The sequence below is a fragment of the Lacerta agilis genome, chromosome 1, assembly GCF_009819535.1.
Source record: "Lacerta agilis isolate rLacAgi1 chromosome 1, rLacAgi1.pri, whole genome shotgun sequence".
Taxonomy (NCBI): Eukaryota; Metazoa; Chordata; class Lepidosauria; order Squamata; family Lacertidae; genus Lacerta; species Lacerta agilis.
Genome location: NC_046312.1, coordinates 21,651,285 through 21,678,938, shown reverse-complemented (window position 1 = coordinate 21,678,938; position 27,654 = coordinate 21,651,285). Strand labels below are relative to the sequence as shown.

The following is a 27,654-nucleotide window of genomic DNA, read 5'->3' as shown; positions in this document are numbered from 1 at the left end:
AATCGGGGAAGGAGGTAGGGGGGGGCGAGCCGAACGCCCATTGGCCCGCCAGGCTACACACGGCGCCGACGATTGGCCGGCGCCCGTTGCATGTTACCACCCTCCCTCCGCCAAAAAAGCCGCGGCCCGCCATTGGTTCACCGCTTGGGCCAATCGCTCGCGCCATTTCTCGCTCTCTTGACTGTCCCCTCCCTCCGCTTCCTGTATCTCAAGGGATTCTGCTCCTCCTTCCCCCCTCCCCCCCCCCGCTCTCCGCCGTCGGGAGCGGGCCGAGTCTCGGTTGCCTAGACACGGAGAATGGCCGGTGAGTGGACCCTTGGCGGCGCTGTCACCAGCTGGGCTTGGAGGGTCTCGCGGAAATTCTGCCTCCCTTCTTGCAGCCGTTATTAACCTTCCAGCAAAAAAAAGAAAAAAAGAGGACACGGTGGCTCCGCGTTTAAGAGGCGCAGGGCGGGCAGAAGCAGCTTCCCGATCTCATTTCTAGTGACGGGATAGTACAGCTGATGTAGTCAAGCTGCAAGTGATTTCGGGGTGGTTGGGTGGGTGGGGAGTAATTTCTGCAGCCAGCAGGACGTAGCAAGGAATTGTCCTCGCTTTGAGGTGGCCAGAAATGGCAAACGACTTTCAAATGTCCGAAGCACAGAAGATATTTCTGCGGCCAATTAGGGCCGTGATTTATTTCCTTGTACAGATGATACCCCCCCCACACACACACACACTTACATACCGTAGATCATAAACCAATGTGTTTTTTACTTCTTTAATGCAAGGCAAAGTACTGCCGCTCTTGTAGAGGTTAACTCTGAGGTTTTCAGAGCAATCCCGTACTTGCGTATCATACTTGTGACTGCACCAGTGGAGCAGCCAGCCTGTTCCAGCCATCTCATATAGAGGATAAGACTGTCAGCCAGGAGAGCCATGTTCTGTCCCCACTGTCAGAAGAAGTATGCCTCTGAATGCCACTGCTGGGAACTGCTTGCAGGTGTACCACAGGAACCTGGTTGGCCATTGTGAGAACAGACTGCTGGACTAGATAAGTCATTGGCCTGATCCAGCCAGGCTCTTCTTAGGCTATTTCGTTCTTATGCCCAGAAGGGGTGTAGGAAAACACACAAGTAGAAAATGCAACATATATACATATATGGCAGACCTGCCCACAGACACTGGAAACTCTGCACTCCCTGATTCATTAATGGAGGAATAGCCATGGACTGAACAGGTATAGCATATGGCTCTCCATAGTATTGGTCCCACCCCACCCACAACTCCACCTGATTTTGGTGTCTTTGAGATATTCTATCACTGTGTCTGTCTTGGCAGCAGTGCATCTGGCGTTCATGCAGCATAGCAAGGCTTCCATCAAATGCTGTAGCATCTCAGACAGCATGTGTTTAGTATAGGATTGGGCCTTCGAGCTGCAATACTGTACTCACTTACATGGGGGTAAGGCCCATTTATCTAAATGGGACTTATTTCTGACTAGGTGTGCATTAGGAAGAAAGCCGTATTCAACATGCATAAGAAAAGGTGCACATCTATGCTTGAGCTTAGGTTTAACAATGAGAAGATTGTATGCATATGCACACACAAAGCTTAGGAACACCTGATTTTCAAAGGAATTTAGCTGCTACTTTCCTAGCACTGGAAATAACGAGGACTGTTGGAGAGTTACAGAATTATGGAGTACTAAGAAAGTCCTTCAAATACATTGCTGTGAAGTGTTTCTTGGCTTGTTTGTACACCCTGTTAATTTGATCTAGACTTGCGTTCATTTTCACGATTAAAGCAAATCCAAGGCGGGGTGTGTGTGTACGGAATTAATAGCTAGCAAACACATTGGTGTTGGGATGTGGATGATTCCTGATGGCAATCCCAAATCAGCATCTTCTGTACTTCTTCATGTAAAGAACTGATCTATCTTGCATGTACACAGGCACTAGAATTTAATAGCTGAAATACTAAAACTATTTGTATTTACTGAATTACGTAATGCTGAAGTATACTTTCCAAATATTATGCAGCATAATGAATATGTGTGTGTTTGTGTGTGTGTGTGATATAAATATACGTAAAAAGTGATCAATAGATATAGAGGTAGATGGGTAGATATTGCATTGATAGTGGCTTGCTGCTTACTAACTTACTTAAGAACCTTTTGCTGACTGTGTGTGTGATGTATATGTCTAATAGGACACGAATGAGCGCATGTCCCAAAATCTTCACAGAAACCAGCTAGTGAGGGAGCCTGCTCCACAAACTGGAGAGAGCCCTGGCTGAGGAAGCATCAAAGCGAGTTAGGCAAACTTGTGAGTTCGGCAGCATGGCAAGGAGGCCAGGGCACCCCACTCTGCCCAACAAAATTATCATGAGATAAGCTTATTTTCTTTAAAGTTATCCTAAAATCATATATCCACTACTATCTGTTAAACCTTATCAGATAAGGCTTATCTCACCCTGAAGTCCCAAAAACATATAAGGAATCTTTCAGATACACTTAGGTATTTCTGCTTAGATCTGTGCTATCTAGTTGATGGGAAAGCCAGATCTTCTCCAGCAACTGCAGGGGCATAGTCACAAGCCTTGGTGGCAAATGCTTTCCTGTACTCTGTACGCGGGTGGCGCTGTGGTCTAAACCACAGAGCCTAGGACTTGCCGATCAGAAGGTCAGCGGTTTGAATCCCCGCAACGGGGTGAGCTCCTGTTGTTCGGTCCCAGCTTCTCCCAACCTAGCAGCATTTACCTTCCCAGCTTCTCCCAACCTAGCAGCGTTTACCTGTTTACCTTCCCGCTGGAGCGGTAACCTATTTATCTACTTGCACTTTGATGTGCTTTCGAACTGCAGGGTGGGCAGGAGCTGGGACTGGGCAACGGGAGCTCACCCCGTCGCAGGGATTCAAACCGCTGACCTTCTGATCAGCAAGCCCTAGGCTCTGTGGTTTAACCCACAGCGCCACCCGCGTCCCAGGGGTCCCTTTACCTTTACCTTTACTCTGCAAGGTAGGTGGGGCTGAGTCATTCCACCCCACTTGCCTCTAACCATAAGTCAAAATCCCCTTTACTTGTTGTTACCACAATTAAACAATCAAACAAATCCCAATTTGAATGGTCCTTGGGAATAATGTGTGTCTTACCAGTTTTACAGCAAAGTTTTACAGCAAAGGAAGGATCTCTGTGCACCAGTTCTGACCGGGACCCAGGCGTTCAGTCCTATGCTGTATTGTCTCCATGCAGCTGAGCCTGGGATTGGGCTTTTATTAAAGTTTTGGGGGTGAGAAGTTAAACAACAAGTGCATAACGACAGCCTTCACCCTTAACTGTAACAAGCTGGAATTGAGGTGGAAATAGAAATAGAGGGCTTGGAGAGGAAGCCTGGGGGCTATTTGTAGCCTTCAAACTCTTCAAAAGCTGTTACATAAGCGAAATAAGCTATCAAAACTATTGATCACATTAGCAATGCAATGGTCCATTCCACAGAGCTCATGAGTAATAAAAACTTGGTAATAAAAATTCCGTGAGTTCGGTAATAATAAGCTCTATGGAGGGGAAAGATAATGCAGTTGTATAGTCCAGGTTGTTAAGCCCTGCAGGTTGTTCTTGTTATGTAGCAGGAGCTACTCTCAAAACTTTTGCAGATTTGTATGAAAACCTTTACAGTACAGTGGTACCTCGGGTTACGGACACTTCAGGTTACAGACTCCGCTAACCCAGAAATAGTACCTCAGGTTAAGAACTTTGCTTCAGGATGAGAACAGAAATTGGGTGGCAGTGGTGCAGCAGCAGGAGGAGGCCCCATTGGCTAAAGTGGTGCTTCAGGTTAAGAACAGTTTCAGGTTAAGAACGGACCTCCGGAGTGAATTAAGTTCTTAACCCGAGGTACCACTGTACTCACAATCCAGATCCAACCTATTTACAGGACGTTTGTATTCAAACAAGACCAAATTGATATTTTGATCAGGTATCTTATGACTGAAGAGATACTTGAGGTAGCAAATAAATAAATAAATAAATGTAAACATAGCAAAGCCCATGGGCTAGATGGCTTCGGGGGGGGGGGGGTTCTATAAAGCTTTGAAAGATTCTCTTGCTCTTATACTAGCCTCCCTGCATAATACCATCATGGATGCTAGTACCCTTGTGGAATATGTCAAGACTTATTGTCTTGAGCAAACCAATTTGGGACCCTAGTCAGGACACGGAAATGTGAGATGTAGTATTGGCTATTAGACTGGGTATGTTGATAGGTGCCAAAACAGCAGGGTTTAGTCCCTCACAGCCAAATTGTTGACTCAGTCCAGGTTCTAAACCATTTGAACATGGGCAATAAATTCATGAGTGTGACCCACAGCATTTACATAGAACCTGCAGCCAATGGTACAGCTTTGCTACCGGTACTATTGAGGAATAGCATGAAGTATTTGGAGATGGTTCCCCCAAAAAGGCCTTATCTGGCTCAAAAGGCAAAGCTATGGCCCATTGAGCAAAGAGGTGAAGTTGCAAGCATGGAATAACAATCTCACCTGGCTGGCATAGAAATGGCTATCTCCCTCAACTTCTGTACTTGTTTCAAACACTCCTAGTTCTGCTGCAGGCAGAAATAAATACTTGGCAGCAACTTGTAAACCAGTTTATCAGGAGTAATGGAAAAAACCAAGGTGAATAAAAATATGTTGTATGACTGCCAACAGATGAGGGTTTGGGAATTCCAAGTCTGCAAGTGTATTATGAAGCCTACAATTTAATGCAACTGATTCAGTTGGTCAAGGGCAATTATGATTTCAATTGGGTAGGCATGGAGAGCACAACTGTTGGACAGGGCCCTTCAATTTCTTAAGCTGCCTGCAACCAGGTTACAAAACACAAAGAACCCATACAATCACACTATCCTCTCAATATACCGGTAACAAAGGTGGTTCACAGTACCAGCTCCTTCTGAATCACCTCTTACTCCCATTTTGAAATACCCACATTTCGCAGACATGTCTAAATATAACCAATTTGAAGTGTGGGAGGGGCAGGGTCTGTATAGGGTGGTGGACTTCAATGGGGTGCCTCCTATCTACAGAACAATTGCAAGCTAGACCAAGGGGAGAGCAGGGGGGCAACTGCCCCCCTAAATCAAGTAAATAAATAAATAAAACTTTAACTGAGGTTCTCCCCATCCAACATGAAGAGTGCCCCCCAACATGAAGGTTGCCCTCCCCAGCATAAATCCTGGCTACACCCATGAGCTAGACTGGGAGGCGAGGCCCCCTTGGCTATAACTAATGCCGGTTCCATTGTTAAGCAGATACAATTTGCACACACAAGAGCCTCTGAGAATATTAACATTTTATAAATACAATGCAGGCTTGTCTCAGCACATTGTTGGTCGACCATAGGACTAAAATCAGTTTAGGAGAACAATCTAGATAAGATGAATATTTTTTGTATTGTATTTGTAGTAGGTATTATTTGTAACTGCTTTTTTATTTTGGCAAAACAGATAACGATACAATTACCAAAGGAAAGGGGTAAGAGAGACATCTAGAGCTGATCAAAGCAAAGTCAATAAACTAGTACTCATGAAGCTTTGATTTCACTGCAGAGCGGCTGCAAACACACACCTTACATTTACAGCAGATTTAAAGCACAGGGCTTCCCCCAAATAATCGTAGGAACTGTAGTTTACCCCTCACAGAGCTACAATTCCCAGCACCCTTACAGTCTTTGGGAAAAGCCATGTGCTTTACAGTGGTGCCTCGCAAGACGAAATTAATTCGTTCCGCAAGACTCTTCGTCTTGCGGAAATTTCGTCGTGCGAGGCACCTTTTCCCATAGGAACGCATTAAAATTTAATTAATGCGTTCCTATGGGAAAAAAAGTCCGGGGGCCCCTCCCGACCGGCACCGGAGCCAAGCCAAGCCGCGTTTTAAGACTGCAGTGAGCGAACAGCAGCGCTGCTGTTTGCTCGCTGCAGTCTTAAAACGCAGCTCCGCGGCTCCGGGAGGGAGAGCTCCGCGGTGCTGTGTTTTAAGACTGCAGCGATCGCTGCAGTCTTAAAACGCAGCTCCGCGGCTCCGGGAGGGAGGGAGGGGGCCGTGGCATCATGCCCGACATCGGGCATGATGCCACGGCCCCCTCCCGACCGGCACCGGAGCTCCGCGGTGCTGTGTTTTAAGACTGCAGCGATCGCTGCAGTCTTAAAACGCAGCTCCGCGGCTCCGGGAGGGAGGGAGGGGGCCGTGGCATAATGCCCGACATCGGGCATGATGCCACGGCCCCCTCCCGACCGGCACCGGAGCTCCGCGGTGCTGTGTTTTAAGACTGCAGCGATCGCTGCAGTCTTAAAACGCAGCTCCGCGGCTCTGGGAGGGAGGGAGGGGGCCGTGGGATGATGCCCGACATCGGGCATGATGCCACGGCCCCCTCCCGACCGGCACCGGAGCTCCGCGGTGTATATGGTGTATAGAGAATGTCCTTCTTGTGTCCTTCTTCAAAAGCAGTCATAAAGCTGAATATCCTGTGCAGTGATTTTAGACTCTTCCCCTCCAAAATGCTTTCCAGTATTTAGATAGCAGTCCAAACTTGCTGATGTTGATGTGGTGGGGTGTGTGTGTGTGTGTGTGTGTGTGTGTGTCTTGGGATTCAGGTACTCCCTCACCTCCACCAGCAGAGAAGAGAGCCACTGATGCAGCTGGTGTGTTTGTGTTCTGCCACAACATAAGCCCTGAGCCCTTTGCACTGCAGGTGGTCAAGTAGAACTCGTGGACCTCTTGCCAGCAGTAACCAGCAGAAAGTCCCCAAACCACCTGGCTAGGCACTGGAGGCTTTGGATCTGCTGGCTAGAAATCCCTGCAGATTCCCACCACCATGGGCTCATCCTTGGGCCCCTCAGCTGCACCAGCCTGGAGCTGTCATAGCAGAAAAGAGGAACTCACAGCCACTACCACTTTACTCCCTGGTCTGTAAGAACTGACAGGGCTTTGGTTCTGTTGGTGACAGCTCTGCCCATTGTCACCATTCAAATCTATCACATGTGGACATGCAGAACATTCCATGGCCTTTGCATTCCTGCCAGCACTTAGGAAATCTCTCTTTACATTTGGTCTTGTTGACATTGGCTATCACGTCTGCTTTATTTTTAGAGAAGATTAGGATTGGGTTTTAATTTCTTTTAATTATTATTTTTGGCATCCTAAAGTAAGTTGAACTTACTCTTAAACTTGCTAGGACTATTCAACCTTAGTCATACAGTTGCACTGGGCTTGTTGCTGCACATGGTCACTGATTATTATAGCTACCACGCTGTTTGTATGCATTTCATGTGTTATCTCCTTGAAAGGTTAGCTGTTGGGTATGAATATTAGCATTCGCTCAGCTATTAAAATGACAGCTCTGTTAATATTTTTAGATAGCTTGTCTTTATTGACATTGCTTAAGGAAAGGCCTATTACTTTGTTCACTGAGCAGTGAACATTCAGTGCTCCTGGGATTGTTATCATTATTATTATTACTATTATCTGCAGCTCATTATGGCACGAAGGCTGTGGACCTATGCACATTTATTTGGAAGTGAGCACTGTTCAGGATACTTTTGTTAAACAAGCATATAGGATTGAGCGGTGTTCCAGGAATATGAGCAAAATAGATTTTTGTTGACTTAATTATAGACTTCTTATGCTTTCATTGTCCTCTCTAGCTGAAATCACTGGTATAAAATTGTCACCAAACCACTGTTTAGAATCAGAAGATAAACACTGAAGTGATTTTTAAAGGAAAAAATTATAGAGGCCTGTAGGTAAATAAGTACTCAATTAAGATCAAATGAGTATGAGCAGTTGAACCCAACATCCTAGCCTGTTTCTTGCTGCTTTAGGTTTGGCAGCCCTGTAGTAACAAAGGAATACTACCAGGCAAAAAAATCTACCTTCTAGGGTGACTTCTAAAGGTGCAGAAATATCAACCCCATGCCACCTTAGCTGTCTAGCTCAATCCCCAAATTTAACTGCACTATTGCCAATACATTTCCTGCCAATAGCACAATAAACTCATATCACGAGTGCTTTACATTCACTTTTTGGTTTTTTCAGAAATCCACTAGGAAGAGAAGCTGGGGATAAGGTTATATCTATACCAGCTTGTGTTGGTTAGTCCAGGGGGAGGTGACTGCGGTGGTGATAGCTGATGAGACAGTGGAATATTGTGGTGGAGGAAGAAATGACAATGGGGCCCCCTCTGGCTTGAGAGAATGACAGTGAATATCTCACATGGTATTGTGGTTGGGAGAGTACCTCCAAAGCACAGCATAGCAAAAATGATCACCTGCCCATCTTCTGAATTTGGAGCTGGGGAAGGGAACTGAGATTGTAGCCATCCTACATTGTGGGGCATCTTTACACCTAGTTTTTCAACCTCCCTTCCTGTCCACAGATTTTCTCCTGTTCCTCAACCTCATCCAGAGGTTTTCTCCAGCCAACCTCACCTTTCAGTTGATATATAAATAGATCCAGTAGTAGTGTTCTGTTGAGGCTTTTCCTGACATAGTGGGGGGAAAGGGAACTGTCAAAAAAAATGGAACTGAAATCAAGTGGTGTGGTTTTGCTTATGTAAGGAGTTGGGCAATCTCTTACAACTTCTCAAGGGCCTTTTGTGCAAAGGCTTCAGATAGCTTTTCTCCAACAGTTCACAGAACAGAGCTGCCACCATAATTCTTTCCACTGGAGTAGGTGTTCTGTGAATTATAGACAGTGTTTTTCTGAAGAAAAGAAAACAAGCTGGCATTTTTTATTGAAAGAATTTTGTGAATTTGTGCAAGCTGTTATTCTTCTTGGAACTCTGTATCAGGCAATGATCCAAACTCACACATGTAGGTGTGTTTGGCACCATTACGTGGAACAATCAGTTTGCTAATCTCTTTATTGTCCTGTGTATTTAAGCCTCTCTCTGGTTTCATATAGTCTTTCAAATAACCAAGTTCCAATAACGAACATTACAGACCAGCAAAGAAGAAGAAAAACCACACTATTTTTTGTTGTGTATGTCATATTGTGGTTTCTGTCTTGTGTTTCCTCTTATATGGATGCTTTCTCCAGTATTGAAATTAATGGGGCAGCCTTGTGCACAGTTCTGTGTGGGACAGAAGACTTAATGAGTGCTTTAATTAAGACCATCTTGGTGCTGCAGTCCTAAACCACTTACTAGGGAAGAAGCCTACTGGGCACAGTGGGACTCCTGATTTCAACACGGGACTAAGCTGTACAGGATTTTTTGTTTTTATTGTTATGGACATCGCTTTTTCAGGCCCTTTACCAAGCTACCCCATATTTGTCTTACTTTGGGAGAGGTCACTCCATGAGGCAAGAACCAAGGCAGTATGATTCTGTATGGTAGTCATTGACTGATAAGGCTTTTGAGACCACATCTGTCACAGGAACAGGAAACTGAACATCTGAGATAATGGAAATAGATTTGTTAAACTTCCAGGATTTATTATTTAAAGACACAAGAGTAAATCCATTTAAATCAACGGACTTTAGTAATTAAATCTTAGTTTCAATGGGTCCACTAGGAATAACACTGGATATTACCTATTCATAAATGCTATAAACAAATGTGAGGTGAAAATTGCATTATTTGCATTATAACTTGTAGAATAACCCATGTTATTCTCACTTTTTGTTAAAATTATACATTTTCTCCCTAACGTATGTAATATGTCTAGAAGGGTAGGAAATTCAGTAAGTTCAGTTGAGAATAATGCAGTATAGATAAGTAAATATGGTTTTAAGGGGCAAGATGAAAGCTGAATATAACACATAATAATATTATTTACAACAAGAAATATAATGGAACAGCAATGAAAAACTGGCATGTGAATAATAATAATAATAGAGGAAATAAAAAAAAATATTCGTGATTAGACAGTTTTCATACACCACCTACAGTCAGGTTACAATAGTGCAACTCGGGAAAGTGTTAAGATTAGCACAAACAGGGATATATATATATATATATATATATATATATATATATACACACACACACATATATACACATATATATGCCTTATTTATAAATCTCTGAATTAAACCAATTAAACCTTGGAAAGAAAACACCTCAATCCTGTTCGTAGGTTAGGTTGCTTAAATCTCACTGACAATGTGGATTGGAAAAAGTCCACTTGCAGCAATAATGCTCAGAAGTCAGAATGTCCCACCCACAGATAACCAATCAGATTAGTAAACTACAATATGTTTTTAAAAAAGTAAAATAAAAACAACAATCTAATATTCTAATTGAAATAAGATTTGTGTGTTCACCTTCAGATTGCAGCCTAATAAATGTAAAACCCAACCTCTGGAACTTAATTTAAACAAATAGTCTTGCAGCACTCCATGAGAAAAAGGGAGCACAACATTGGTCTGCACCATACATTTACAGCAGTGTCGCACCACTTTACACAGTCCTGGTCTTCCCCCAAAGAATTCTAGGAACCTATAAGTGCACAAGGGCCAGTAGGTGGCACTTGGCAAGGAGGTCAGAAGTGGCAAGCAGGAAAATAAAGTTAATTGTGTTTTACTTCTCCCAACAAAGTTAATTGTGTTTTACTTCTCCCAGCATGGTGTCCTGCTGTTAATCATACATGATTTCAGAGGGGATTCCACCTGTGTCCCCTACAGTGCTCTAACGACATCACCAAACAGAAAGGGAGTCACAGGTTAACACTCAAATCCTAGAAGTTCTAAAATCTTAAAAGCAGCTCCCTCCCCCAATTAAGTAAGTCAATAAAAATACTTAACTAACTGAGGTTCGGCCCCTCCTAACATAAAGCCTTTCCCCTCCCAACATAAATCCTAGCTATGCCCATGGATAAGGTGTTTCTTAATTTCAGACTCTTTAGCATCTAATAGAATAGTATGATCATATAGTTGGAGGAGACCCTATGAGGCATCTAGCTGAGCCCCCTGCAATGCACAAATCTCTAAAGCATCCATGATAGATGCCCATCCAACCATTTGTATCATGCGGCCATTAAACAAGTTCAGTCCACACTGGAGTCTTTTTGATGGGCAGGTTTCCTCCCATATGTTTGTACTTTCTAAGTCTTTGCATTCCTCATGTTGTATAAGAACTGTTTTAAAATAATAAATATTGAATTGTTTTATCCCTATGTTAAGGTTGACTAATGAATTGTGCTGTGTAATTTTCTGTTCTTATTTTCTTTTAAAAAACACTCTTAAGCTACCAAAAAAATTTTTTTAATGTTTCCTGTAGAACAGTGGTTCCCAAACTTCTTTTCCCATGGACAACTTGAAAATTGCTGAGGGACTTGGCAGAGCATTTCCTGCCCGTTGTCCTAGATGCTGCATGATTTTTAATGTATTTTATTATATCTTTCATTTATTATACGTTACATTTGATTCCACGCCATTGCAATTGTAATACAATAAAGTGCAGTGTAAGACACAAAAGAGGCAATAAAAATACAATTAAAAATCAACATGAATATTTAATGCATCTTCAACCACAAATCCATAGACACCTGGCGACCACCTGAATGAAGCTCATGGACCACTGGTGGTCCTTGGACCAGAAGTGGAATCCTCTGCTGTAGAATAAGACCAAATTTAAATGTTATTCTGGAGAAAGTGACTTCAAATGTCACATTTGAAAGAGGGGTTTTGCTATGGAAGGCACTTTTGAGATTTAAATTCCTTTTTAGTTAAAATTGTAATTCCATGAGAGAGTCTAATGGCTTACTAGAGTCCACTGGAGCTTACACCAGATGATGAGGTGGACTCTACACCCAGAAATTTATACCACAATAAATCTGTAACCGACTCTCTTGTGTTTGTGTTTGCTATAAAAAGTAGATTAACACAGCTACCCCTCTAGAATATCCCACAAAAAGATTGCTAAAAATACAGATTATCACAGTCATAAATATACAATTGTTTATCTGGAGTCTTCCACAGGCAAGATAATGAAAAATACCAGGTGTTGTTAAGAAGGGTTAGCATTTGCTAGAAATGTATAACTATGTGTTGAATATTTACCTCATTACCTTTAAAAGAACACCAGTGAATCTTTCATGCTTTAAACCTCTGTTTCTCCCTCGGAAATTATCTTTCTTCCTAGCAATGGCTTCAAAAGAATTAAAATTAACCTTAGAGGTGAGGTAATCAGCATTTTGTTTTGATTGAAACTGAAGTTTGTAAAATGCTTGAAATGTTAACATTAGTATATAATTTGTTGTTATGTCTGAAGTGGCGAAGCCATAATGTAGCAAGGTAAATTTAAGTAAATAGATTTAGCCTGAGCTCATTAGAAACAAAAAATAAAATAAAATGTAATTTCAGTAATATTTTAAAGCAATATTTTAAAACAAGTATCAATTGAACAGTTACTAAAGAAATTAATAGGGACTGACTTGCCCAGGCTTATAACCAATACTTTGCAAACAGACGCGTAGCTAGCTGCCGGGCTGCCGGGGGCGGCAAGGCAAGCGGCACCCATGGGGGCGGGGCGTCGCTCCGTGCACATGACGTCATAACGCATGCGCACAGAACGACGCCCCGCCCCTCTCCCGCTGCGCTCCGTGAGCGGAGCCGTCCCGGGGAAAGGAGAGGGGCCAGCCCCTGTCCTTTCCCCCCGGGCTCCGCTCCCTGAGCACAGCGGGCAGGGAGCGGAGCGGCGAAAAAAGCCGCTGAAAGGGGGAAAGCCCCCTCTTTCAGCGGCTTTTTCGCCACTGGCTGGACGGAGGTGGGCCATGTGCTGCTGCTCCCGGGTGACGGAGGGAGCAGCGGCGCGTGGGAGTGGTGCGAGGGGCCGCCGCCTGTCACCCCAACCCGCCGCTTGTCACCCTGTCACTGGGGGCGTACCGCCCCTAGCGCCCCTCCCCAGCGACGCCCCTCTTTGCAAATTAATCAGCTAAATTTAAAAGGTGCAAATATAATATTTCTAAGGTGACAATTTAAAACCGATGTTTCTCAACCTAGTAATAAAAACACTGCTTTAAATATTACTGGGTGTTCTCTTTGTTTCTATAAGTACAAGTATAAATATATTGCAATTTCCCAAAGACAAAAAAATGTAATACAAAATCCATATGCATTCTATGGTGTAATTTGCCACAAATTTGCATGTAAGAGCTAAAAATACAGTGGTACCTTGGTTTACAAACTTAATCCATTCCGGAAGTCCGTTCTTAAACCAAATCATTTTTAAACCATGGTGTGCTTTCCCATAGCAGCGGGGGACTCAATTTACAAATGGAACACACTCAACAGGAAGCAGAACATGTTCTGTTTCCAAGGCAAAGTTCACAAACCAAAACATCTGCTTCTGGGTTTGCAGAGTTCTTAAACTAAGCTGTTCTTAAACCAAGGTACCACTGTATATAATTAGAACAGATGACAGCCAATTGTGTCACCCCTCTTGTAGAATGGAGTTCCTCTTCTGCTCCAGTGGGTTGAGGGAGGGCTGCAGTGCAGCAGGGAGGAGAGGAAGGCGAAGTCCTGTCACCTTCATTTACTTGACATTGGGTACCCCCCCCCCAATGTAATCACATTTTTCTGTTATTTCAGGATGAAAATATGGTTTTCATAGGCGGCTTGAAAACCCTTCTGCCACATGCTGTCAGGAGTCTAATTCGAACAAATAAACTCAGCATTAGCAATACTTCTGGAATGGCAGAAGGTAAAAAAAATATTCCTCATGTTGAATATAAGTGGAGATGTTAGTGATATTCTTTTATGATAGGCCTTAACTAATCTGTTTTTCACCTGAGGGTCACATTCATCCTTGCTCACTTACTGCTCATAAAACGATCAAGTTGATGACTGAGGAGGGACCGATTTGCAGGGGGGAGTTTGCTTGAGGGCCCTAACATGGGGATTAGCCACCCCGTTTTAGGAGGAAATCAACAGGTATTTAAAAATGGCTTATAATGAGGAGGTTTTTAGCTCCCAACATAACTCCGATTAAAACCCTTCCACAACAATTTGGTTCACTCAGTTTTATCACAAGAACATTGCTTTTTGTTCTCTGCTAGGTCAACTTATTTCTTTATACTGTAATAATATTTCAGAATTAGGAATATTTCTTTTATATATCTAAAGCATTATAAGTATTTTTGATAAAATTGCACAGTTCTTACATACACTGTAAAGTCCTTTCATGAATACGAATATCAACTTAGTACAATATTGTGAAGTTACATCTCAGGGAAGTTTCACTGTAATCAAAAATAATGTATTGGAATATACATTTGATTTATAATACTAATAAAAAGGAGTATACATTTAGTATTTGTCTTTTCTCTGTTTTTTATTTTCATTTCATTTTTATTAAGTGAATCGTGACAAGTATAACGTTCAGTCAAAAGATGGTTTATATAGCGCTGCCTAACCGCAATTACTTCTCAGCGTAGCCTTATTCTTTTTATTATTTATGTCACAAATACTAACTTTTCACTTGCATGCTTCACTGTTTGTGGCCTGAGGTTGTTTACGAAGTGCATAAAATAAAACTTGACTCATTGGCTTAACATAGCAAACCTACTAGTTGCTGCTATTTAAAGTTGTTTGCCTTTTCAGGTTGTTTTGCCTTTCTGTCCTCAGTTTGAAAATTCATGAATAGGCTGGAGAACGTGTTGCAAGCCAAAAACATAGAGCAACGTATAGAAAAAGAACGTGACAAAATGTTGTGTATTCAAACCAGTGAAGAAACTACATCTGAATCAAAGGCACATCCATTTATTTCCCTGCCATAATAAAATAGCAGAAAACTGGTATTACAGCACAAATGTCAGTCCTTAGCCTCAAGTTTGGATTCTTGATTTAGCTTAGCATATGTTTCCAATATACTATTCATGAGTTAAACATGGGTAGTGTTGAAAACATCAACTGAAAATGGAATGCCAGAGAAGTACTTTCAGAACACTTACCGATTGCATATGTATAAGTTTAAATGTGAGCTTTGTAATGTTCACAGGATTTAAACAGGCAAACGTTGTGATTCTTCACAAATCTCTTGCGGATGACTTTGAAAAATTTTGCCAAGCAAATGATGGGCCACTTCCACTGCTGTATAGAAGTAAACCAGGGGAATGGAAATGCCCGTCCCTGAGCAGCGATGCTGATATTAGGTATGCATAGATAAAAGTTCTGCCAGGTGGCATAAGATGGTTGTGGTTTTTCTTTTCTTTGCATAATCAGGACTTTAGTGCTATCTCTTAATTCTTTCTGCTGTTTCTAATGTCCCAATCATTCTGTACCATGCTGGTAAGTTTAGGTTGTCCACTGTCTTACCGTAATTAGCAAATCCAAAATTAAGTCCCATAAACATGGAAAGCAAAGATAATTCTGGAGTAAATTCAGTATTGTCATTTGTAATATTCCTTATGTGCATATCGTATCAGAGTGTGTTCCCACCAAAGTTTGAAATATGTGCCTTGCATCCCATATCCCCACCAGCATACAGACCTGGGCATGGAGGACATGCAAGCCAGTTGCCATGGCATCCTATAGCACCAATGTACTTTTTAGCGCAGCCTCTTTAGTATTATCAGAAACTGTTTTCACAGAGTTGCTAAGACCACAATTTGTCCTCATATTTGTTTTCAATTACATATGCCAGATCTTTTTTTCAATTTACATATGCCAGAACTTTATTATATTTGCATCTAGGAAGTATTCACAAAAACACCCACACACAAAATCAGTCTTATAATTATTACAGAAATACTTCTCTGGGGTGCGTGAGTGTGTGTTCATGAGATATAGAAGGCTATTACACTATAATGCTATGGTTAAAACCTCATAAAATATTAACGTGACGGTGTTACAGTGCCTACGGCTCTTATTTCATTTTTAAAAAACCAAAAGTGGTTTAGTGATAATTGAGACGTTTATTTTTAAAAATAAACAGGTATAATGAAATGGTAGCCCTACTCACCACAGGCATTATAGTGAACATATGCCTCCATCCACAGCAGCTGTCTAATGCCCATTGGTGTGGACAAAACATAGTGGAATGTACCCACAGAAAAAGGGCACTATCCTGATAGCGCATTGAGTTCAGTGGGCCTTGCTCCAAGTAAGTAAAAGAGTGCAGCCTGAATCCAGTTACCCAGTTCAAATAATCACTTTCAGAAGGCTCTCGGAGATAATAGTTGTTTATTTTTGCAGAACTGACTGTCTGCAGTACAAGAAATACGAGAATGGATCATGTACAGGCACTCTGACAAGTCTGAAGGAATTTTCTGAGCAGCTTAAAGACATGGTGACCTTCTACCTGGGCTGTAGCTTCACATTTGAAAAGGCGCTCCAGAAAGTTGGCATTCCTGTAAGAAATGTCGAACAGAAATGTAATGTTAGCATGTACAAGGTAAGAAGAGATTATTTGGTGGCTTCTTATTTAGTTGTTTACACCAGCAAAACAAAAACCCCTGCAACAGCATCCCCCCCCCCAAAAAAAATGAACCCAGTTTTCTATCCAGACAAAGAAGTGAGTCATTTCAGTATTTCTTTTTTATCTCTATGTTCCCAGCATTATGACATCCTACAAATTCTGCAAGCTCATAAGGACATATTGGGCATTTGCAAACGTATATACAGTGGTGCCCCGCTAGACGAAAATAATTCGTTCTGCAAAAATTTTCGTCTAGCGGGTTTTTCGTCTTGCGGAGCAGCAATGACAGCCGCGCTCCGCAAAACGGAAAAAAAAGATGAAAATTTTTCGTCTTGCAAGGCAGCCCCATAGACTTTTTCGTCTAGCGGGGCAGCCTTCCGCTAGACGAATGCCTTCGTCTAGCGAGTTTTTCGTCTAGCGAGGCATTCGTCTAGCGGGGCACCACTGTACATGCATATCCAAGGAATCCCCCATATATAGGGGGTCCTGTTTTGCTCCCAACGTAGCTTTTCATGGAAATATCCTCAAATAATTCTTGAAATGTATATTTTTAAAACTTTCCCAGACTGCTGTGCCTTGTTGGGATACAGAACATTTTCACTGTGACCTAGTAGCAACCATGAGACCTATTCCTAAAGACAAATTGGAAGCAGTTGTGCAAACTACCTATCCAATGAAAAAGTCGCATGGAGCACCAATTCACATTGGTAACCCTGGTCAGTGCATTAAGAAAAAAATATGTAATTAAAATATCTGTATTTGTGTGTGAAAGAGAGACAGAGACATATCATAGGCTGCAAATTTGTTTCTATAGAGAAACTTACTTCCCATCCAGGCTTAGTTTTGGGATGACAAGTACAGGAATAGGCTAAGTGAGTTTCACATTGACACCTAATGTAAGACTTGGGCCCAATTTACACAATATATTTAAAGCTATATATTCCACTTTAAACAGTCATGGCTTCCCCCAAAGAATCATGGGAAGTGTGATTTGTTAAAGGTTCTGAGAGTTGTTAGGAGACCCCATTTTCCTCTCAGAGCTACAATTTTCAGAGTTGTTTGACAGAATTCTCAGGGAATGGGATCTGTAAGGGGAATGAGATCTTTCAACAACATTCAGCCCTTAAGAAAGTATGTCCACCACGAACAGGACGTTAGGCTGCCATACTGTAACTCAGTGGGACTTACTTCTGAGTAGACATGTATGGATTGCTTTGTTAATTGCTGTTTTATAATAGCAGTCCAATGTCTTTGGGTTTTCCTTTAGCTTAAACCATTCCTCCTCCTGCAATATTCATATGATTTTTATCATGTTTGGGATTACAGGTTTGTTAGGAATCCAAGATCTTTCCAATCCAGACTATGGCGACGCAGTACAGGCTGAACCTGGGGATATTCCAGTCTTTTGGGCCTGTGGGGTTACAGGTGCAGAAGCTGTCAGCAACTGCAGTATGTATGAATAATGAAGAATTTTTTAGAATTTCTCCTATAGTATAGAAAATTGCTACCTTTTCTACCAAATTTAAATAAAAACTCAGCCAGAAAAACATGACAGATTTGTTTCCAATGTGGGCCCATATACTGTTCTAGTAAGTCTGACCTAAACTTGGAAATTGCCTTTCAAAAAAAAAGCTATCACCCTCTACCACAACTCCAACCTTGTCAGAATGCTGCCACAGAAATAAAAAGAAAAGGCTATTGGCTACTGTCAGATTTTCTGCCAAATATTATGTAATTCATCTCACTGCCTTCTATTTAACAGAAGTTGCATAACTTATGTAACTTAGATTCATTTCATTGTAAACATCAAAACAATCCTTTAAAAGTCATTGATTAAGTAATATATTTTTTCATGAATATTCATTCATAATATTCACTTGAATTTTTTTCATTTCCTGACTGCAGACAGACAAGCAAAGTGCTGCAAATTCCACTTCCATTTCAATTTCCAATTAACACCCGTACTTTCCAAAGACTTCCAAAATGGTTTCTCAGCTCCTGTACAGGGACCATACTTAAATGTGGGGTCTTTCTCCTGACTGGAGGTACAGCCAGACAACTCTGCCTTTCAGGTTAAAATAGGGTACCCCCAGAGGTGAGCAGTTCAAGCCTTTGCTTGCAATGCTACTGCTGCTCTTGTTTATTTTTATAGGGTTGCCACAAACCCAGACACCCCTCCCATCAGGACACCCCCACCATCCCTCGTCTCTGTCGTTTTCCCCCTTCCTGCCACTAACCCCTTCTTTACAAACCTGCTCTCCCCCTCCTTTCCTCCCCCTCTCTTAGGGTTGCCATATTGACAAACTTACCCTTCACACGGAGGCTTCCACTTGCTGGTGTTGGGGCTGACTCCGGGCAGCTGAGCGGACTCCGCTATGGGTTCCGCCTCTCCCTTTCAGGCCTTTGACCTCCAAGTGGCCACCGGGAAGGTCTTATCCAGGATCAGGCCTGGGCAGGAAGGCTCGTCACTCCGCAGCCTCTCCGGTCCTGCCTGGGCATTCCCCTTTGACATGGCTTAAACAGCGGTATCCAACATATTTTTATTGCTGCATGGGTGAGTACAAAGAAGAGAGTTTTAGTGCTTAAAAGAGATCTGTCCTCCCACAAGATTGCCTATTGTCTTTTTCAGAGTCTCCGCTTGCTTTTACCCATGCTCCTGGGTGCATGTTTATTACTGACCTGAAAGTTGAGAATGGTGCAGCAGGTGATGGTAAAGATGTCCCTGAAGTCTATCGTATTTGTCAGAATCCTTTGCATTACAGCATCACGTCAGCAGCAGCTGTGCAAAAAATCAGATGTCTGGAAGACATGGTAGGAGTAGACCCAGGTAGACGCATTCTTGTTGAAAAACTTCATTGTAAAGATTTATCTGTAGCACATTTTCCTGCATCAACTCCTGTCAAAGGGAAGATCGAGACCCTGAAAGGGGCACTCTCTTCCTGATAATGTGCATTTGCCCATTTCTAAACTCGTACTCATAAGTGCTGCGGCATGAGCGCCGTAGATATATCACGGAGGGTAATGGGAGGGTTGTGAGGAGGAAGCAGGGCTGGGAAAGGTCAGGGAGTTGGAACCAGGGGACCCAAGGGAGGGCTTGATTGAGATGAGAGAGATGAAATCAGGCCCCAATAAATGCCTAAGCTGGAAGAGGGGGCCAGTGATCAAGAGAGTCAGGAGCTGGATCCTGGGGAGGGTTCAAGCGGGTCCCACTCCATGCCTCATAAAGGGCCACCTCCACTGCCAACCCATATTGCCACTCGTGTCAGTAAGGAGTCTCCTCCAGGAAAGCTACTGGACTGTAAGTTGGAGCCAGCACCTCCAGCAACAAGGATACAGAGACACCAGCCCCTACCCATTTGCAAAAGTGCCTTAGGCTGCCCAGAGCAAAGCCGCCTGTCATTTGCCATCCTACAGCTTGTGCTTGCCCCTCTCTTCAAAAGGAAGAGAAATGGGGCTAGTTTGTTGGTTGGGTCATGAACACTTAGCCGTGCAATTCACCTGCTGCCTTTTTAACCCTTGCCTTTCCTATGTGTCACTCATGTTTATGCATTGAAAAATTTAATAGAAACAGAAGGAAGTCAATGCTAATAACTCCTGCAAAAACTGAAGCATTCTATATATATACCTATTCTTATTCTTGATCTTATCATTAATTCATATGCTGCCCATCAGACTGGGTTGCCCCAGCCACTTTGGGCAGCTTCCAACAAATTAAACACATTAAGCACAGGAAAACACCATAACATTGAAAACTTCCTTATACAGGGCTGCCTTCAAATGTCTTCTAAAAGTCAGATAGTTGTTTATTTCCTTCTGACATCTGATGGGAGGGCATTCCACAGGGCACGGTTAACCTCTGTATTGCATCATGGGCAAGGAGAAAGAGCAGGACTGAGTTTTTAATTCTGGTGCCTTGGTTCTGTGAGATATTGCAGTGGATATTGTGAAAACCTGTCGTGGATCAGCATTCCACTCAGATTAGTCCTTGCTTGAAATGTGCAGGTGAATTCTCGGTTAGTTATCTAAATGTTAATATGTTATTAGCAAAGCAATACGCTCAGGGATGATTTCACTCGAAAAGTTGTTTTATCTGCCTTTAGGGGACAGAGGTGTGACTCATCTGCTTACTCAAGATGAACTCCTGAAGGCATGTCTGTCCATTTCCCATGCCCAGTCTGTGCTGATTACTACTGGATTCCCTACCCACTTCAAGTATGAGCCGCCTGAAGAGAACGATGGGCCTCCAGGGGCTATTGCAATGGCAGCTATGTTGAAGGCCTTGGGGAAGACTGTAGCTATCGTAACTGATCAAAGAGCTCTGAATCTGAATGAAAAGATCATCAAGGAAGCCGTTGAACAAGGTACGGCATGGCCATTGTAAAAATAACTTGATTATGTGTTGCTTGCTTTTAAAAAAAAAGAGTTTTCAGTGGAGCTAAGAGGAAGATAAGTAAATATCTTAATTTTTTTTTAAAAATGACCACATTCTCAGCTTCCAGGAAGATATAGGGAGGACCCAGCCTGGACCCAGGTCATATACAGTCATGGGGAAAGGAAAGTGCACCATGTATCAACATGGCCAGATCAGACATCTCCTAAGTATTATGTTTATCGGGGATGCTACCAGAACTGGCATCCCCATGATTATCTCTCCTCTAAAAAGTTAGGACAGCCCTTGGTCCATGTCTTCATAGCACATTCCCCACATGTGGATAAGATGGTGTACATATTTTGTTAATTAAATCCCTGACCGTTGGCTTAGTTGACTGGATCTGGTGGGAATTGGACAGCAGAAGCGCCTGGATTCTTCAACCCTGAGTTGAATGGTTTTTTGCAATACCAAAGTAAATCTATGGCTGGGTCTACATTCTATGTCTCTGGTTTTGCCTTCTTGCAGTAACACTCCACCTCCACTTCCCAAGACCATTTATCTTTGTAAAAGTGATGGAAAGCCATATGAGCAAGGCGTGAATGAGCTAGGTCCATGCTTCCCAAACCACTGAGCAGCTGATAAAACGTTATAATTGCAAGGAAATAATGCAATTATTGTGTGAGCCTTGCTGTCTTTTTTATCCTCCACTGAATATATTATGTTTCTGTTATATTCTAGGGATACTGGAGACACCGGTCCCTATAATTAGCTATCATCATGATTCTGTGGATTCAGCTTTGCTGTTTTTGTGTGAAGATGGAAATCCAGAAAAGCCTAGGTATGTTCCTTAAAAAAAGCAAAGGAGTAACCAAACTGAGGAAGATATAACTGCAGTTACAGGTGGGTAGCCGTGTTGGTCTGCCATAGTCAAAACAAAATCGAAAATTCTTTCTAGTAGCACCTTAGAGACCAACTGAGTTTGTTCCTGGTATGAGGAACAAACGAAAGCTTGAACTTGAACACAGTTACGAACTTGAACACAGTTCTAAACAATTAGTTGATGAAATGGAAAACATAATAGCAGCGAAAGCTCATACCAGGAACAAACTCAGTTGGTCTCTAAGGTGCTACTAGAAAGAATTTTCGATTTTGTTTTGAAGATATAACTGTTTATCTCATGGCAGTCTTTAAGCCCTCCTACTAGTAAAGAGTGATGGGTGAGAATAAAGACCTGATGGGGGAAAGTGGAAGAAGCAGGTTGCCAGTGGTATTATAATAGGCAGTTTCCTGAGGAATAATCCAGAATAGTACAGGGAGATATTTGTGAATAGAGGGATTGCAGGAGGGTAGGGGCAAGAGATAGTGGCATTCGCCTGACATGGGGGCTGTACAACAGCGAAGAAAAGAAGCAGAAGTAAATCTATTAGATCTCAATCGTAGAAATGCTTCTCATAATATAATTTCTCCCCCGTTAACTAGATTTAATCACCTGATAGCAATTGAACGTACTGGGATGGCTGCTGATGGCAATTATTATAATGCAAGAAAAATTAATATTAAGCATTTAGTGGATCCCATTGATGAACTCTTTCTAGCTGCACAAAATATCCCAGGAATTACTACAACAGGTAAGTGTGGTGCCATTTTTGTTCAATAACCGAAAGAATGTACTATTATTATTACATGCTAGTGAAAACCATGAAGGTTACAGTGGTACCCCGGGTTGCGTACGTAATTGGTTCTGGGTTACAGTTCACAACCCGAAAAGTATGCAACCCGAACAAGCGCGCGAAAAACCCGGAAGTAACTGTTTGCGCATGCGTGAACTGCACAGAACGCTTCTGCACATCCGCATGTCGCGCGCGCTCTGGGTTGCGCTTCCGGGTTACCGGAGTTCATAACCCGAAAAGTACGTAACCCGAAAAGTACGTAACCCGAGGTACGACTGTATTGTGTGTTATTCCAGTTTGTTTGCTGCGTGAAACTTTGCAGAAGTAGAATGACTGATGGCAGTTCAGGGCTGAATTTCAAGATGGATAAAGAGTTGGTCAGGAAATAGCTACTTTTGGTCAGGAAATAGATACTTTGAATTCAGGACCCAATGAGCTTCCTATTGTACTTTGTGTACCTCTGTCTATAATCACTGGGAAATCCTGGGGGAGGGGTGAAGTGATACAAGGCTGGAGATGGGCAAATATCTTCAGAAGGAGTGAAAATGAGGATCTGGGAGGTTGCAGATCTCTAGTACAGATTAGAAAGGCAGTAATGTTATTATGTAAGATGAAAAGTCCTTTGATTATATTGAATTGTCATTTTATATCAAAAGCTTTTAATAATGGGATAACCTTCAGGAAATGGGTCCAAGCTGCATACTCAAAATGGGTTTAGTAAGCTTGCTCAAATCCTAAAGTGAAATAAAGTGATTAATGGGCTTACATTACCTACTTTTAATTTGACAAAGTTGCATTGATTTGTTTTATATGCAAATATATTGATCTGGATCCCCCCCCCAATGTACCTGGTATACTCTTGGTTGACCATTGCAGCCCCCAATAAATCATGGTCCATGTTGGAATCCATGTTGATTAAGACAGGTGTTGACTTTCACTTTGGTCAAATGATTAACTATTGAATCCTTAATTGGCTATTACTATATTGCCTCCTATTGGTAGAGAGGAAACATTACTTTAACATGACCATTTTAGAAAAAAAGAAGAAATGACATTTTGAATACTCTGTTAACAATTCTAAACGAAGAACTGTTCAACAGATGAAATGCATTGAGATGTCCTTTAGCAGGAAAATGATTAGAGCTGTTAACAAGACAATGATAAAATTCAATGCCTGCATCCCTCCTCTCTGTGTCACGAACTTGAACACAGTTCTAAACAATTAGTTGATGAAATGGAAAACATAATAGCAGCAAAAGTAGGATCTAGACTATATGCCAGGATTAACAATTTACCAATAATTTAAATTTTCCTTGGTAATTTGATGTTAAATTAGTTTCAGCATTGCTGTGTTTTTAACTTTGTACTCATGGATTTCATATAGTTGTTGTTCAGTGCTTTTGGTTTTATAATAGAAGTTATATGATAAATAAGAATTGAACCACCTAGCTGTTAAAAACAACAACAGGCCCAACCCTCCGCTAAAGTAACATTGTATGTTTCATTAATGGTTTATACTGTATTTATAAATAAGTATGATATTTCACCATACCTTGTCAATTTTAATTCAGGCATTGGGGATGGAGGAAATGAACTGGGAATGGGGAAAGTGAAAGAAGCTGTAAAGAAGTACATTAAAAATGGAGATGTTATAGCTTGTAACGTGGACGCTGATTTTACAGTTGTTGCAGGTAAGTGAAGAAAGGGCCAAATGTATATATGAAACTGGAACACTTACATGGAACAGAGGGCATTATTAAACAAATGCATCCGATCGGTGCAAGTCACTTGCACAATGTGACTTGCCTGCCTCACTCACCCTGCATGTGCTCAACAACACCCCCCACCCCACAATTTTCTGGCTCATCATTATCATTTATCCCATTGAGATGCCAAGATGAAATTTTGCATGTAGCTCATTATTATCATCATCATTATCACCATCTTCATCTCTTGATTCTTCCATAGAAGAGAGTTAGGCACCAAGACAAGTATCATAAGGGGGTGTGAGAGAGACGTGGAGTGCTTAACATATGCAAGAGTGATTTTTGCTTTTTTGTACGTTTGCTTTGCTGTTGTTGTTGTTCAGTTTTAAATCAATTATTTGTGTCCTATGCATTGTGACCGTTTATGACGGCTTATAGCTTTTAGCAATAAAGATTAATTTATTCAGATTCTTCCATAGGCTTAGCAGACTTAGCAGACAGAGAAATCTGCCATCCTCTCTTCGTGTCTTTGTTCCATCCTGCTCACATGGTGTTCTGTTCCCTTTCTTCTCTCCCCCCCCCCCACAATTTTCAAAGCTCTTGCAAAACACCTAAATTTTCCTTCAGCCTATATCACCCATGCTGAAACCCTAAACGTTTTCTTTCCCTGCCCACTAGCACACACAGTTGAAGGAGGAGCCCCTCCCTGCTTGTCTGGCAGCCTTTGCCCTCCAATGATTTCCTTGATGGTCCCCTGCTAATGGCTTATTTTAGCAGCTATGCCAAGTTGGCCTGCTGTTAGCATAAGCTTAGCCCAGGGGTTACAGCATTTGGCACAGTTTTAACCAAACCTTGATTAATTCTACCATCTACTAAATCCAGACATTATGGGGGTTCACACACACACACACACACCCCCCTATACTCATAACAAGATGTTAGTTCCTTATCTAATCCAACCATGTTTCACTGGCATGACCCAGTGGAATCCCACATAGAGGAAGCCCACCAAAGGATAGTACACTGCCGTTTGAGCCTAGACCTAACAGTGAGGGAATGCTTCACCCTTTTAAATTTCCTTCTATCATGTAGGTGTCAATGGCATTAAATTCAAGAGCTGGCAGTCTGTAGGTTCATGGGTTGTTCGGTTGATACCTTGTTTGAACACCATACAGACATTCAAAACTTGTGCTTTCTATTTAACAGTATTTTTTATTTTTAAGGGGTTTCCAACTGGGGAGGCTATGCTGTCGCTTGCGCCCTGTATATCCTCAACACCTGTGAAATACATGACCGCTATCTGAGGAAAGCTGTGGGATTTCCTAGGTCATCTGCCAAAATGAAATGGTCATCAGCACTTCCATCTGTGGCCAAGGTACTGTATTCTCTTTGAAGGAGATGGTACAAAAAGATTGTATTAGGATATTACTGACCCTTTCACATCTAGGCCTCATTATCTGATATGTAGAAGTCATCACTGTTGCAGCCATAGGAAAAGAGCTGTGCCCATTAAGTGCTTAAGGGACAAAGACATGTTATAATACAGTTACCTTTCTCTCTAAAGTCCCCCTCTTCCAGTGTGGCTAAATACTGTGCTGTTGTATGTACAATTCTCTAGAAACTAATTTCAGAAACTTGTTGTGTTGTTTTCTATTGCTGGTGTTCTACATCATGATACAATTGCTAGTAATTTTATTATTATAGTATTTTGTTTTGTTTGGTGTTGTTTTATATATTTGTACAAAATTTCTTCTTTAAATACTAGTCATTGGCTAGAAACATTATCATTTTTGCTCCCAACAATGACTGCCTGGATTCAATAGCAATAAATAACATTGATTGGTTCATTTTTAAAGGGTCTCTCAGCTGTTAAGGTTGTAGGAGACCAAAGGCCATCTAATGTTCTTTGCCCAAAAGACAAACAGAACAACCTATTCATCATCCTTCAATCTACCTGTACAAGCTACAACCCCGTGTTCTCTTATAAGAGAGAAAGTACCTGAAGACCATATAGCAGTACATGACTCAAGCAAAGCTGTACAGTAGAATAATAATAATCAAGCAAAAGTAAAATCCACTAGTCAGTTTGACCCAGGTGAAATTTCCTTCTGTACTCCCAAATAAGGCAACTACACAAACTCCAAGCTTAAGTAAAACCAACCCCAGGAAATGTAATGCATAGTGGCTTCATACATACAACAATTCAACATTTGTGAGGGACAACACTTTCCAGCCCTCAGAATTTAAAACTTTATCCTTCAAAGATTTTTCCACCTTAGCTGAGCCTCTCATGAACTTTTGCTCCCCAGTTTCCTGCTTCTAATAATTAAGAATCATCATCTGATTTCCAGCTGTTAATCTGAATTGCTCATTCACTCTGGAGAACATGCCAGCTCCTGAAATTCTATTACTATATTTATTTTTAAAGCATAGTTTTAGGTGTCATTTCTTTTGCACTGAGACCCAAGACCCCGTCTGGATAAATGGACAGAAGCAACTCCTTCACAGATCCATTTAATGGGATACCCTATTTCTGGAGGGGAAAGCAAGGAGAAGAGCTGGGTGTCGGGCTGGCGTGGGCTGTTAAAATCCCCTGGGAGTGGACCTGAGGGAAGCCTGGTTGTTCCCTCAGGCACGCCCCCCAAGGAGCCCCACCCTCTGCGCCAGCTTGCCATTGGCCAATTCGGCAGGCTGGTGTGGAGCTGGATTTCAAGCCGAGCGCGTGCCAAAGCTCATGCTCCAGCAAGACTGGCCCCTGGTGTCCTAGCCCTGCATCATAGGTGGGAGGGAGGCGCAAAGCTGCTGCACCCCAGAAGAAGGTAAGCAGTCTTCTCAAATGAGTTTTTGAGAGGGTGACTTAAAATATTGACCTTTCCTTCTTTCCTTTCCTTTCCTTTCCTTTCCTAACCTATCCTATATGTACTAAATTCTACATGTGATGATGTTCAGCATGACTGAATTCTCAAAGGTGTCAGTATAATCTCAAAAGACAGCAAACAGACCAGTGTTTTATCTCACAAGGTACGTTTCTGATCTGTCTATTGGCTGTGTGAGAAGTAAGTTTTCAAAAACCAATGAGCGGAATATCTTGAATAGTTTAGCATGGTCTTGTTGAATAGTTTCTGAATAACAGCTGTACTGACAATAATACCGGTATATTACGTTTTTGTGCAGGAAGAAAGGTTGCTGAAGATATTACAGCGACTCGAAGTACGCAGTGGGAAAACTGCTAGTCTGGCAATGGAAGTAGACGGGCTGCCATTCTATGACATTCATTCAGCTATGCTTGAGAAGCTGCTGGAGGAAACTCTGAAGTAACTCTACCCAACAAGATGTTGATTTTTATTTTATTTTTAATAGTGATATAATTTTTTTAGTTAATTAAATAAATAAAGATATATAGACTTTGCAACAACAACAACAAAAAGACTGCTAAAACCAGATGACCCTCTCGGGGTCCCTTCCAACTCTATAATTCTAGGATTCTGTTCAGGTACCTATTTTTCTCTGCATT

The 27,654-nt window shown here is 41.9% G+C and overlaps 1 protein-coding gene across 3 annotated transcripts; it reads left to right on the top strand.

The window, feature by feature from the left end:
- The first annotated feature begins 253 nt into the window (after nucleotides 1-253).
- Nucleotides 254-27,502, top strand: DGLUCY (D-glutamate cyclase). 3 transcript variants are annotated; one of them, XM_033141159.1, is made up of 13 exons: nucleotides 254-304; nucleotides 13,566-13,677; nucleotides 14,974-15,127; nucleotides 16,170-16,368; nucleotides 16,958-17,108; nucleotides 17,719-17,841; nucleotides 19,022-19,219; nucleotides 20,493-20,753; nucleotides 21,503-21,602; nucleotides 22,244-22,392; nucleotides 24,006-24,125; nucleotides 25,364-25,515; nucleotides 27,315-27,502. In XM_033141159.1, exons 2-13 carry the CDS (start codon nucleotides 13,575-13,577, stop codon nucleotides 27,456-27,458), a joined length of 1,854 nt encoding a protein of 617 aa, XP_032997050.1. In that variant the 5' UTR covers nucleotides 254-304; nucleotides 13,566-13,574; the 3' UTR covers nucleotides 27,459-27,502. The 3 variants fall into 3 exon arrangements, with proteins under 3 accessions (XP_032997050.1, XP_032997061.1, XP_032997042.1); XM_033141151.1 differs by lacking the exon at nucleotides 254-304 and adding an exon at nucleotides 12,081-12,152; XM_033141170.1 differs by lacking the exon at nucleotides 14,974-15,127 and having other exon boundaries at nucleotides 287-304.
- Nucleotides 27,503-27,654: the final 152 nt, after the last annotated feature.

Coding starts and splice junctions, on each gene's coding strand:
- DGLUCY (XM_033141151.1), top strand. CDS start 12,120: ATGGCTTCAAAAGAATTAAAATTAACCTTAGAG. Junction 17,842..19,021: donor AGAAGCTGTCAGCAACTGCA/GTATGTATGAAT, acceptor TGTCTTTTTCAG/AGTCTCCGCTTGCTTTTACC. Junction 25,516..27,314: donor CACTTCCATCTGTGGCCAAG/GTACTGTATTCT, acceptor GTTTTTGTGCAG/GAAGAAAGGTTGCTGAAGAT.